At 36.9% G+C, this 14122-nt stretch overlaps 1 protein-coding gene across 1 annotated transcript; it reads left to right on the top strand.

Annotated features, from left to right (window-relative positions):
- The first annotated feature begins 84 nt into the window (after positions 1-84).
- LOC124441549 (afadin-like) lies at positions 85-12315 on the top strand. Its single transcript, XM_046992025.1, is given in 17 exon segments — positions 85-336; positions 436-640; positions 1453-1705; positions 1708-2302; positions 3342-3623; positions 4937-5291; positions 5734-6032; positions 6476-6809; positions 7322-7390; positions 7478-7500; positions 7843-7905; positions 8167-8232; positions 8316-8389; positions 9433-9548; positions 9730-9977; positions 10160-10534; positions 10586-12315. Coding segments are annotated over 17 exon segments (5181 nt in total). The 5' UTR covers positions 85-225; the 3' UTR covers positions 12299-12315.
- The last annotated feature ends 1807 nt before the right edge of the window (positions 12316-14122 follow it).

Raw genomic sequence — 14122 nt, forward strand, 5'->3', positions numbered from 1 at the left:
TCATGTCTCGTCATTCAATCGTCAGTCGGCCATGTCGGGTGGTTACGAGCAATTCTAACCAATAGCAAACGAATATGACAAACATTCTTGTTCGTAATTATCATATGCACACAGGAGCATCAGATTATAGACCTTCGAAGATATTTCACAATATTATCATATGAATTGAAGTCGTTTCTAGTTACAAGTGTACATGAAATAAAGACAAGTGCACAAGGTTTTTTAATGGTTGTACGGACGATGGCTGACCCCTCGGAGAGAGAAGAACTCGAGAATTTAATCGAGGAATGGAATGCGACAAGATTAGATATGTTTGCTATCAAAAAGCCCGATGCGGTCAGTACTTGTTTTCATGCTTTGATACATTTGTTGAGGGTCGGAATTTAAAAATTCATGTAACAATCATCTTTATTCAACATCTTTATTCGTTATTAGAACCTTGATTTCTCTGGCAATATGCGGTTTTACTTTCAAGAACCTGGGGCGAAAGACACAAAAGTATCGACTAAAGTTCTTCGAGTGAAGAGTTCAGACACAACCGACGAAGTTATGAAGGTTTTAGTATCGAAATTTCATCCTGATATGAAGATGTTGACGGTTCCGAACTATTCACTCTACGAAGTTCATGAAACTGGAGCAGGTACGGGCTAAAGAAATGGTGTGACCCTCGCTGTGTTAAACTTTGGAGTATTTATTTAAATGGCAACGTATTTGAAGCGAGTAGTGCTCAATAGAGTCGATATTGTCGAATAATATTGTAGGGTTTTTTTTTGAGTTTAAACAACGTCGCTTCGTGTAAGGTATACTGGCAGCTTATTCAACAAAACGTCTGTTTTTATTTCTTATATTACGTATGTTTAAGGTACAAAGTATAGTCCCATGTTTATACGCTTTCAATAGAAACTCGTTTCCTTTTTCAATGCAAATGTAGAAAGAGTTTTGTTTTAGTATACGTCAGTTGTGATACAGTGATAATAATTGCATTGAATTGATTTTGAAACGGTTTTGAAAGGATTTGTTTATGAAACTCTTTTTACAATGTCATGGTTTGACGGAACGTAAACCGAGACAAGAATAATCAAATTCCCAGGAAGCTTTAGATATCTTTATAAATGTTTGTTTGAATATGTCTGGCGGTGCCGCTGCTTGTTTGTTATTCTCCCAAGCTAGTTCACACTTCTTTTTGTTGTATTATTTCATATTAAAATGTACATAAAATGGTTAAATCCATGGTGAAACAATCCTTTTATATGTTAAACATATTTTTTTGTACTCTCACCATATTGCATTTCCGTTGCCTTGTAAGAAATACGCGTTTGAGTAAATAGAAACCAATAATTTAATCATTTACCGGATGCAGTTTGCAAAATTCAGCCTGTTTAATGTCTGATGATTTTAAATATGTTTGAGGTTGGCAAACAAATAGTTGAACGCTAGACTTTTTCAATCTAGAGGTGCACAAACTCGAGTTGGATCAAAGGCCATTGTATGTTCAGCTGTATTGGCAACGTGAGGACAGAGACGGTCGATTTTTGTTGAAAAGTGATGCAGATCAACTCACCAAGAAGCTATTCGACGACAAAGAAACTGACAGAAAACCAAATCAACGCAACTCGAAACTAAACAAATCAAAGCGGGTGCTAAAAATAAGAAAAATAAAGGTGCTGAGGGGGAAGAAGATTCAGGAAACATAGCACAAGCATTATACAGTGCTAAACAGGAGTCTTCTTTCACAAGAACCAAATCAAATCCGGAAGTTGTGATGAGAATGCAAAGAGAGAAAAAATTAGAACAGAAAATGAAACAGCTTCAAAATCAACAGGCATCCGGTGGCGGAGGGGGCCCTCTAAGAATTTTTGCCGAGAATCTCCAACCAGAGAATCCATATAAGACTATATTGTGTGGTACTAATGACACAACTGAAACAGTCCTAAAGGAGGCATTATTAAAGTTTGAAATACCTCTTGAGGAGAAAGATCAGTATTGTTTAACTATGGTGACAATTGCACCTGGTAACCAAAGTGATTCAGAATCATCCTCCGGAGTCAAGGAGCGTGTGATGCGTAATGAAGATTGCCCTGCAGGAACTGCTGCATCCTTTCCTGAAAGTGCTGGTGAACTGCGTTTCTATCTAAAGAGGATAGAAAATCTTCCCAAAAGCAAACAACCACGAACTGTTCGTACAAATGAGCCACGTCGGAAACCTGGTGGACGAGGTTTGGCAAAGCCAAGAAGCGAACAAACTCCACTACCTGGCAAAGAAACAACATTTGATGTTATTGAACATTCACCTCCAGAGAAGGTAAGAAATGTTATTTTAAACAGGGATAGATTCACTGCTGCACCTTTTCATGACCTGGTGAAAAGGTGTGAAAGATAGGCTCTCATTTCCTTTTTATGAAATATATGTGCAAAAACCTTGCACTTACAAAAGATTTATAATGATTTGTGTTTAATGGAGAACACTTCTGACATTGTCTCATGGTTATTGTGTAAAAGTAACAGAATAAACACTGATACAGTGACAAAAACAAAAATTAACCATGTACCAAAATTTAATTCAAACCAGAGCACATCCCCTTGCATAATTATCCTGGATACATAATTATCCTGGATACATAATTATCATGGATTCATAATTATCCTACATTCATAATTATCCTACATTCATAATTATCCTAGATGGTTATTATGCTATTATCATAGTGTTTTCCGCTATCACTGTTGCTTAAATGATATGTGATTATGTGAAAAATTATTTGTCTTGAGGGGATTTCAAATGGGATTTAGGTTTTTTGATAGTTTTCTACAGCATTTCTAAAAATATTTTAGGGTGGCTTTAGTTTTGAGGTTGAGATCAAAAAAGAGCATCATGCTTCTTGTAGAAATTCTACATGTGTTTCCATAAAGTTTTTGGCATATGTAGCAGCATTTTGCTTTGTCCTCATGTATTGTGCAATTGTTTTTAAAACTGTCACTTTTGTTGGTGGTGTAAATTTTGAACTTATTAATTGTTGATGTAAATCAATATTATAGCATCATCATTCACAAGATGGATGTATTTAACATCAGCATTTTCCATGAAAGGTAGCACAAACACCACAAGTCTATCTTAACATTCCCTGCTAGAGGAAAAAGGATAAAACCAACAATGTCAACGGCAAACTTATTTTATACTTCTGTGTTAAAATTTGTAAAATATTTTTGGTATTTTATTATGAAACTTAATATCTCCAGAATCTCCAGAAGTACAGTCCAAAGTTGCTGGCACATGACAAAGGATTGCCACAAGGCAACGATCAAATTTCATTTACTTGATGTTCACTTGATATTTTGTTAAGGATCCTGGCTCTCCTGCTGTTTATGTTGTGGATGCAGCTCATGACCTTCCTGCAACCCTTGAATTCCATGAAAATGGTGAAGATGCCTTGTTTGCAATGGTTATCACTGAGGTCAATGGTTCTGCTGTCAATTTTAAACTTGCCCCAACTTTTACCCTCTACTTATGCTGTCGCTATCGACTTTCTCCAAAATTTCGACCTGATATTCAACCCAGTAAAAGACAAGAGAAAGTAACAATGACCGCAAACAAAGTTGCAAATAAGATGTGGCAGACTGTGAAGGTATATACATATGTATGTTCTAGGTTGTACTAGATTTGTCACAGATCACTTCTTTGCATTTTCAACTAAATTTATAACTGGAAGGCTAGATTTATTTAAACATGCCGGTACCATTTGTGGAGAGATTGTGACTGATTGAATTTCTAATTTCTAGCTTTGAATTTTTGGGGAGTTAGACTATCATTTATGTTCAGTTCAATGATTTGGGATCATCAAAGATGTTTCCATTTTAGCTTACAGCATTTCAAATGAGCTTTTTTGTGAGAAAAATGTTTAAATGAGGCGCGGAATATGTGCAGATGATTTAGCATACATCTTACAGCATCAATGATTAACTATTTATGTTTCTGTAAGCACAACAAAAATGGCGCTGGAATTGCGCTTCGAGGGATCACTGTGGCTTTTACACTGGTTTAGTAGCTATAAAAATGGTTAGCACTTTGACACTGAAACCGCCCTTACTTTACAAATTAGGAAATAAATTAAAATGGCTCTGGGAAAGAACCAAAAGCTAAAAGGAAACCATGCATGCACTGGTGCTAGGTCGTTTTGAGATGGCGAGTAATTTTGTATTTTTATAATACAGTTTTTAATATCAAAATATGAAAATATTTACAGATAAATGTTGCAGTATAAATTTTCTTGCAACCACCTTAAGTTATAAACTTATAACCCAGGCTGGAAAATATGTCGTTTTTCGACGATTGTGTAAAATATTATATAAAATATTATATTGTGTAAAATATTAGATTGTGTAAAATATTATATTGTGTAAAATATTATATTTCAAAGTAAAGGGCGGTTTGCTGGGTGGAAAATAGTGCTAACCATAAAAAATATGTGCTTCCACTTTGACTGACTGAAACTCTACAGTAGCATGAAAATTAGATGGACAATATACGTAGTTCAATCAATCGTTTTCTCTTCCGCCGGGCAAATTAAAACTCTCTACAGTAGCATGAAAATTAGATGGACAACATACGTAGTTCAATCAATCGTTTTCTCTTCCGTCGAGCAAATTGAAGAAGCGTTAATACACTTATAAGCAAGGTACCCCCTGTTTTTTATGTACACAAATGCACCTTTCGAGAACTATGAGTATATTACACAAATTACCTATGGGGATAGCCTCACAGGGGAGGATGGGGAAACTTACATTGTTCTTTGGTTCAGTGAAGGACTTCTACACAGTTTTTTCATACCCGAGGATAACTTCCAAACCCAGTTTATTATTTGTGAAAAACTTGTTTTATCTCACTGAATTGGATGCTGTAAAATGTCTTTTAAACATAATTTACTGTTGATTATTTCAGGAGAAAAACGGCATGGCAGATAATTTGGCATTCTGGATGGCAAACTCTTCGGAATTTCTTCATTTTCTCAAGCGAGATAGGGATTTGTCTTATATTACGGAGGAAAGCCAGACAATTCTCGCGCACACAACCCAACAAGCCTTTCATTCTCTGATTCAGTGTTTCAAAGCCGAACTGGAGAATTGTCTGCCAGCGTTCCTTGATCCATCCGAAGAGAGCGATCGCGATGATCGCGTGGAGCCTGGTGCCGATGAGAGTTTTGATTCCGCAGAAAGCTACAAATCAAGTGAACGAAGCTTCAAAGTAAGGCAATACGGTCCGTACGGACAACCACTTGGTGGAGACCATTGGATTGGTAAGGATTGGAGTGGATATTTTCCTGGAAATAAATCATTCATAGTGTCAAGAACTCAAATTGGCCAATTGTAAATTTTAATTTGCAACTTTTTTTACACGCATCTTTTATTTTTCTATTATGTATACTGATTTGTTCTAAGTGTCTCAGTAAAGCGTTCTTGCCTCCAATAAAGTGTACTAAATCGTTCTAAGTATCATAGTAATGCGCTCTTGCTACAAATTGAGAAAACTAATTCGTTCTTAATATGCTCGTAAACCGTTTTTGCTACCAAATAAGAATAGTAATTCGTTCTAAGTATCCCGGTAAAGTATTCTTGCTAGCATTTAAGTTCTTTCCAAGTTTCCTAGTATTTTAAATCTATTATAAATTTTCATTTCTAAACGACTTATGACATTATTTCTACCTGAACTATATCCCGAACATTGTTTCCATTATTTAGGTAAGAGAAGAAAGGCGCCGCGACCTATAGTCAACGATGTACTTCACACGCTAAAATCAGCGATGTCCTTATTACGTCGTTGTAAAGTCAATTCAGCCTTGACAGTCCAGTTGTTTTCTCAAATCTTTCATTTTATCAACATGTGGTTGTTTAATCGCATTGTTCTTGAACCGCAACTCAAACTCTGCACTCGATCCTGGGGGATATTGTTACTCAATAGACTAGAGCGTCTTCATTCTTGGGCTAAAATTCAGGGTATCGAATTGGCCGCTGAATGTCATTTGGCCAGAGTTGGTCAGGTGAGAGCTTCTTTACATACTTTGAATAAAGTCGAGTAATACTGTTATAATCCCTGTACCATTGTTCTTAAATGATCCCCTGTATCCATTACCTTTGTTCTTAAATGATCCATCGTATACATTAGCACTGTTCTTAAATGATCCCTTATATACATTTGCACAGTTCTTAAATGATCCCTTGTATCCATTAGATTTGTTCTTAAATGATCCCTTGTATACATTAGCATTGTTCTTAAATGATCCCTTGTACCCATTAGCATTGTTCTTAAATGGTCTCCCTGTCCATCACCTTTCTTTTGTAACGACCCCTGTATCTATTACTTTGACAGTCTGTTGTAAGTAGTATACTACATAATGAATCCCGTCCGCGATCATCACACAATATACTATACATCATATAATGTACTATGTATATTAATCCTTGTTTATCCTTCAACCACCAGGCAGCATTGCTACTACAAATGCCAAAGCAAGATTCGGCAAACATCGCATCAAATTGCTTCAAACTCAACTCACTTCAAATACGTCAACTTTTGGAGTTTTATCAGCCAGAGAGGGACGAGCCTCCCGTCTCTTTGGACCTCATCGAAAAAGCAGTTAGTATTGCGGAGAGAACCGCTGACCAGAGCGCCCGCAATGATGGAGATGAAGTAAATCTTGAAGAAGAACCGGAACTACAATTACCATTCTTACTTCCTGACGATAGTTATTTTGTCGAGAATACTTGTGGCGTGCCACCAGGATTGAAGGAGTTCCTTGATCCTCTAATCGCCCCAGGTAGGTGGATTGGATAATCTCAATCCTTAGTGTTTTGACCCGCTGAATTCATCGAGAAACGATCAAGTTTTCTTTTAACAGTTTTGTTCATGCTTTCCGATGTTTTTCCTGCAATGTTTTTCCAAAATTTTCAGAATGAACAAACATATAAAGAAGAGCTTTCGAAGAAGTTTCTTTCTAGATTAAAACTTTTCATGGAAAATTTACCTATCCATAGCAAAAATAATTTAATTTGACTGTGGTTAAAATATATAATTTTTATGAAATGAAAAATCTTCCAAAAGGTTGATCGCCAACTCAACACTTCATATAAGAAAAATGACACAATTGCTGATCAGTTATATTTCGAATTTTGTACGTACATATTCATCATGTTCCTCATTGCTCTACAATGCCCTATTTACATATTCATCATAATACTGATGTTAACCCTAGCTCTTTCGCCCATGTTATACGTAGTTATTTCTAAATCTCGTAATGTTCTTCATTGCTCCTCATTGTCCCTTTTAAAGGTTTATGCAAACTTACAATCCAACCAAAAGCATCAGGATACTGGAGAGTTCATTTTGAGGCTGTTGAAGGTAAATTTACTCCATGATGTTGATTTGTTTTTCAAAAGATGATTTTATGTTTGGTCATGACCATTTTCTTTCTCCTTGAATTTTTAGTAACCGAGGGTCCTCCTTTAGAGGTATGTTAACAATATACGTATGTCTTTATCTTGAACTTATAATCCTTAATCATAGGATTAAGTTTTATGTCATGTGAATAACTATTACAAACCTTGGGATTATGTTTAAAATCGTGTGGCAAAATTTTTAATTGCGTAAGTGTAGATTCGAATTTTTCATTCACGGGCTCCATGAGACCTTATGTGTGTGAATGATCTCATGGTGGAAGATTATATACATTCTTCTTTGGGCTGAATGAGGTCAATCCTATGTCGCGGATCTAAAGCCATGGATTGAATCTTAAATCCAGGGGATTTTATCTTCAATTAATTCAACAGTTTTTTATGTTGTTTATTTTGTAGACTATTAAAATTACTTTAAATAAAGGAAACAAGGGAATGGGCGTCAGCATCGTAGCTGCTAAGGTGAAAATCTTCAATTTCTTTACTTTACTCCCCCCCGCTGCTATCATTGAGTTTGTAATGCCCCTAGTCTATCTCCCCCTGGCATTATCAGGCTGGTATTGGTCCCAAAATTCCCTTCTCCCTGCTCTTGATGGTTGTACAATCGTTGAAGGAGTATGAATCAAAACTATGTGTACCAACCTAAGATCCTCTCATCATCATTAAAAATCCGGGAAAAAAGAGTTAGTCCTGCATATCCAAAAAAACCACATTATATTTCAGGGCGGCGGTCAGGGAAAATCTGGTATATACGTTAAAGAGGTTATTGCCAATGGACCAGCTGCTGTGGTACGTCGATTGATGTTTTAGACATTTTTAAGAATTCTTTTTATTCGAAAAATTGATTTTTTTTTGTTTTCTTTGTGTTTTAGGATGGCCGTGTGAGTCCCGGTGACCAAATCATTGAGGTTGACGGCGAGTCCTTGGTTGGGATAGAACAAGAGGAGTATGTATTTTCAGAGTTTTTAATTTTTTAGTAATGTCTTATGGAAAACTCGCGTTTTTTTACGATACCTGAATAAATCCCAACATCGTGATGTTATTATTTACGTATAATATTAAGATATGAAAGAAATTAGAACTGTATTTTGAAATATCATCATAGTCCACAGTTGATCTTGTAGTTTAGTTGGTGAACATTGATGATTATCTTGTTACTATACCTGAGTACATCACAACAACGTGATGTTATTATCTATGATATTAAAGATATGAAAGAAACTAGAACTGTATTTTGAAATATCATCATAGTCTACAGTTGGTATTGTATTCAGTTGGCAGACATTGAAGAGAATGATTATCTTGTTACTATACCTGAGTACATCACAACAACGTGATGTTATTATCTATGATATTAAAGATATGAAAGAAACTAGAACTGTATTTTGAAATATCATCATAGTCTACAGTTGGTATTGTATTCAGTTGTTGAAGTGATTATCTTGTTACTATACCTGAGTACATTGATGTTATTGTGTATGATATTGAAGTATGAAAGAAACTAGAACTGTGTTTTGAAATATCATCATAGTCCACAGTTGGTATTGTAGTTCAGTTGGCGGACATTGAAGGGAATGATTATCTTGTTACTATACCTGAGTACATCACAACAACGTGATGTTATTATCTATGATATTAAAGATATGAAAGAAACTAGAACTGTATTTTGAAATATCATCATAGTCTACAGTTGGTATTGTATTCAGTTGGCAGACATTGAAGAGAATGATTATCTTGTTACTATACCTGAGTACATCACAACAACGTGATGTTATTGTGTATGATATTGAAGTATGAAAGAAACTAGAACTGTGTTTTGAAATATCATCATAGTCCGCAGTTGGTCTTTTAGTTCAGTTAATAGAACATTGAAGACAATAACACAATTTTTTTATTTATAATATGTTGCGTACAAACAGAAGACAACAGTAGAAATCGCTACATCATCAACGTGGATTTTTCCTTATTTCTGTTTCATTCTTTTTAAAGTGCTGTGAAGATTTTAATAAAATGTGGCTCCATCGTGAATTTGACAATTGCAAAAGGAGCTGCGGAACGTCATGGTGTCGTGAAGATATTGAACGATGTTGAATCTGTCCAGAAAGGTGTGAATTTTCTCCTCTTTAAAAACTTGATTACATCCCTTAGAATGTGCCGATTATAAGGGAGAGGGGTGGTGGGTTGATTTGATATTTGATTGATTCAAATTCTAAATCATTCCCCAAGTTGTAACTGTTATCGAGAATGTGCTTCTCAAAATCATTGTTTTTTGTCACGCTATGGTAGATGCTGAAAAAAACACAACCTCTCCAATCCCACTACCGCGATTGCGTCCTCAACAGGATGGTGGTCAGCGATCTCCTCCTAACAACACAAGCGTCAAAACTCAACAGGATGGTGGTCAGCGATCTCCTCCTCTCAACGCAAGCGTCCAAACATTTGAAGATCCAAATACACTAGGAAAACCTTTTAAACCTGAACCAAATAGACGAATTCCATACGAGAGAAACTCGTTAGACAATCCTGATCACAAAGTGAGAACTTACACATAATATTGTAATTTTGCATGAATTGACGATGGAACCCTTTCTCGTTCCAATTTTTTATTTAATACAGTACTACCAACACGTTGAAAAACACTTTGGTGCACGTTACATGCGAAATCAGGACTTAGTTTTGTTTCTGTCGTAGATACTTAGTCAACTTTTATATTAAGGCTTCTTCAATGGCTGCGAAAGTGGAATATAAGTTCGAGAGTCCACCTACTGGTCGTAAACCTCCACTTGGGAAACCTGGTGTGCCATATGCCAATCCTTTAGAAATACAACAGAGACAAGAGCAACTGAGGATTGAAAGGGAACGACAAGAACAACTGAGGATTGAAAGGGAACGACAACAGCAACTGAAGATTGAAAGGGAACGACAAGAACAACTGACGATTGAAAAGGAACGACAAGAAAAATTGAGAGGAACGAGAAGAAGAAGATTGAAAGACGAGATCAACAGAGGATTGAAAGGGAACGACAAGAACAACAGAAGATTGAAAGGGAACGACAAGACCAACAGAGGATTGAAAGGAACGACAGAGGATTGAATGGGAACGACAGGGAACGGAACGTCTTGTGGAAAAAAAGAAATCGAGATCGAATCAAGAACAAGATTGCAAGGATTGAACGAAATGAAAGAAAATGAACAATCGAAAATGTCCGAGTTGGACGAAATGACTCGTCGCGAACGAGAGCTTGAATTGCTGTTGGAAGAAAAACGACGCGAAAAAGCAAGACGCCTTCAAGAACTTCAAAGACAGATCCAGGAGGAAGAGGAAAGAGCGTTGAAAGAAGAGCAAGAGTTAAGAGAACGTCTCAAAAAAGAAAGAGAAGAGAGAAAAGAACCGCAAAAAACACAGCGACCATCGGATGTTGGTACAACGAAAATGATAAGATATCAAGATGATTCTACTTCAAGAGTGATGAATAGACCCATTGACGTTGAACCATCACAAAGAAATCCCAGACCATCCAACACCCAAGTACATTATGTGCCACGTAATGATGATAATAGTACACAAAGATCCAATCGACTCCCCAGAGCCCCCACACCTGCTGAGGTCAAACGAGTTGGTTCACAGCCAGCTTATGGTAAGATACCAACCTCTCCTGTTATGGATGGTAGAAGCAGTGATGTTCGTGTTGGTAGACCTGGGGACTACAACAAAGGAGGACCAATGACGGCTGAAGATAACAAGAGCACGTCGTCGTCGTCAATGCGATCGTTTCCACCCAATCAGAAGCGTTTCTCACCCCAAAATAGCCAGGATGATTCATTGGATATTGATCCTGCGGAAATTGAAAGGCAATTTCAAGAACGTTTGGCAAAAGAAGCAAACAGTAAGAATGGAACGGACAGCGTCGATGGAGGAATGGTACGAGTCATTCGGGTACCTGTTCAACAAGAAAACTGGGAAAAGCCGGTTGACGATAAACCGCGCGCCCGCGTGGACTGGCAACGATCAGAAGAGGAGAAAAACCGCAGGGAACAACAATGGCGTCGTGAAGCAGATGAGCAACTTGTTCGTGATTTTCAGCAAAACGAATCTTTTAGACAAAGTGTGAGCACTGTTGCCGAGCCTGTACATGTGAATCCAGTAGACAGGGAGAAAGAAGAAGAACTTCGGAGACAACGAGAAGAAGACGACCGTCTCCGAGAAGCAAGAGCCAATCAGCTGCGAAATCGTATTATTGAAGGTCCTGACGATGATGGTCTTGATTCGTCGTACACCAACGGACGAACCCGTCGTGTGAAGTTCGCCAGTGTTCGCACCGAGATCGTCCAACCATCGCCTGACGCTGAGCTCGCAACATCTGGAGTGAAATTTGTTCACGATGGGAAGGTTGAAGATAGTGATGATGACGGTAGTGAAGAATTTCCTTTGCCTCCACCTCCCGCGGATAAAGACAACAATTTCTCGCCCCTACCTCAAAATCAGGTTGACTATTACCAGAGACCCCCACCTCCACCCAAGCCTCAATTTTTGGTCAACAATGGCAGTGGCCCTCCAGCGGAATATAAAGGCGCTCCTAACTCGACAGTCTACAGAGACAATGGTCATGTAGCCCGCGCACGGGATAGAATGAGTGATAATGGGTATGCGACTTACCCAGGTCCCGCTCGCCTGCAGAATAACAACATTCATCCAGTACCTAAACCTAGAAGTTTGTCCAACGACATGGGGAAATCCCCAAATCCAGAAACCTCTTTCAAAGACAAAGTGAAAATGCTAAATGAAAATCTGGCAATCAAGCGACCCGATGGATCACAAATGGCACAAAACTGGATCAACAGGGACTCCTTATGAAAATGACATTATAGTTAAGTTTTATCAAGAGTCGTATTTGTTGATATTTCTCTTTAGAATTATCACAACAGTGGCTTGGTGTCTGATATTGCGCAACATTGAAAATTATTTAGTGGAACGGTGATGTTTTAGTGAAGACTGATTTGGTCTTCCCGTGACATTACACCAGAAATCCAAAGCACTGTCCGCTTTCTGGTAACAAATCATTCATATTATTCTTATTGGTTCTATATTTGATCAAACGTTCAATTAGTAACAGTTTTAGAGCTATCTCTTTAGAAACAACTGAAGGTTCACAAATTTCCATAAACTTTTTCAATGAAGTCTATGAACAACTCGAAAATGTTCACCAAAATATCGTCGTTGCTTTCACTGAAAAACAACGTCATCTTCTAGTAATTATTAACTTTTTAAAACATCTCGAAAAATGCAGAGAATTGATATTTTTACTTCATTTGACAGACAGGTTTAAAGGAATAGATTTAGCTATAAGAAATCCAACTTTGATTATTTCTATTAATGTTATACATAACACGTATAGTTGAAAAGGTCTTCATACATGAGGCTCGTACGAAATAAACATTGTATCTTGCAAGCCTTTTTATATGAAGTTCCATCGTAGGGAAATATTTAGGCTTTTATTGTAACCAGTAGTTAGCACAAATCGATTTTTTGAACTTTTTCTTAAGTATAAACGTTAGGGACATAAAAATACAAGTCAGCCAATCGTTTCGATGGACTTCTTGCGTCAGGAAAAGTTTAGAAACAATTATTTACTTGTTTGCCCCATTTATGTAAGACAAAATGCTACATCGAAGTACGGAGGATGTGTAAAGCAAACTGACGTTGTTTTTTTTGAAACTTGGTTGACATGCATTATATCGATAATATATCATACACGAACAATGAGAATTGTATATAGTTTATATACGTGTATATTGTAATAACAAGAGTATTTCTTTAGACCAAACATCGTTGTGTTCATTTTTTAAAGCAAGGGACAGATCAGTGATTACCGTATAAGATCCTGTGGCCTGTTAAAAATTGTAACGGTTCAAGGAAAGGCGTTTATTCGACTCAGGTGTTTAGTAGAGAGAAAGAAGTTTGTATTTGTATATCACCTTAAACGTGAACAAACGGAAAGAAAATTAAGATTTGTTTATTGAGATTAGATAATGAAGATTTTAAATATAAGAATTTTGACAATTCACACGCAGTTTCGAAATCAGCCTGTTTTTTCTTCTATTGAAATATCTATGTTGGTATTGAATTAGTGAAAAAACACTAGACTTTTTGACGTTAGAGACTCTTGTTCACGACGAAGTCTCTCTTATAGTTTTACCAAGGGATAGATAAAGGGAGGGTTGAAATGTCTTAAGTCGGTAATTAAAAGGTAGAAGACGGAAGATAGAAGGTTAAGTGGCGGGCTTTTTCCATCAAATATTGATTCCAAAATGTCGACAGACGGCTTCCATGCCCCAAATTCTTTGAAATATGCGCCGCTTGCCACACGCATAAGTTGCAACACAAACAATCCCTTATTAACCTTTTAAGCTCATGATCAGAAACTCCAGTTTGGGCATCAAATTTTGGCAGGTTTAAAACTACCTTGAAGAGTTTCGCCTGCGCTATAGTAAACCTTCATGACGTCACAGATTTTCGCCAAATTTCATGATCTTGTTTGTTCAACATTCTTTTGTTATGACGTAAAGAACAATATTGAACGAAGTAAATTCATCTTCATATCATCATTGAACGTGTCAACTTGAACGTATTTTTAAATTCATCTTATGAATTTCAAATAAAACTAGATGTTACACCATA

Source organism: Xenia sp. Carnegie-2017, unplaced genomic scaffold (genome assembly GCF_021976095.1).
Source record: "Xenia sp. Carnegie-2017 unplaced genomic scaffold, XeniaSp_v1 HiC_scaffold_20, whole genome shotgun sequence".
Taxonomy (NCBI): domain Eukaryota; kingdom Metazoa; phylum Cnidaria; class Anthozoa; order Malacalcyonacea; family Xeniidae; genus Xenia; species Xenia sp. Carnegie-2017.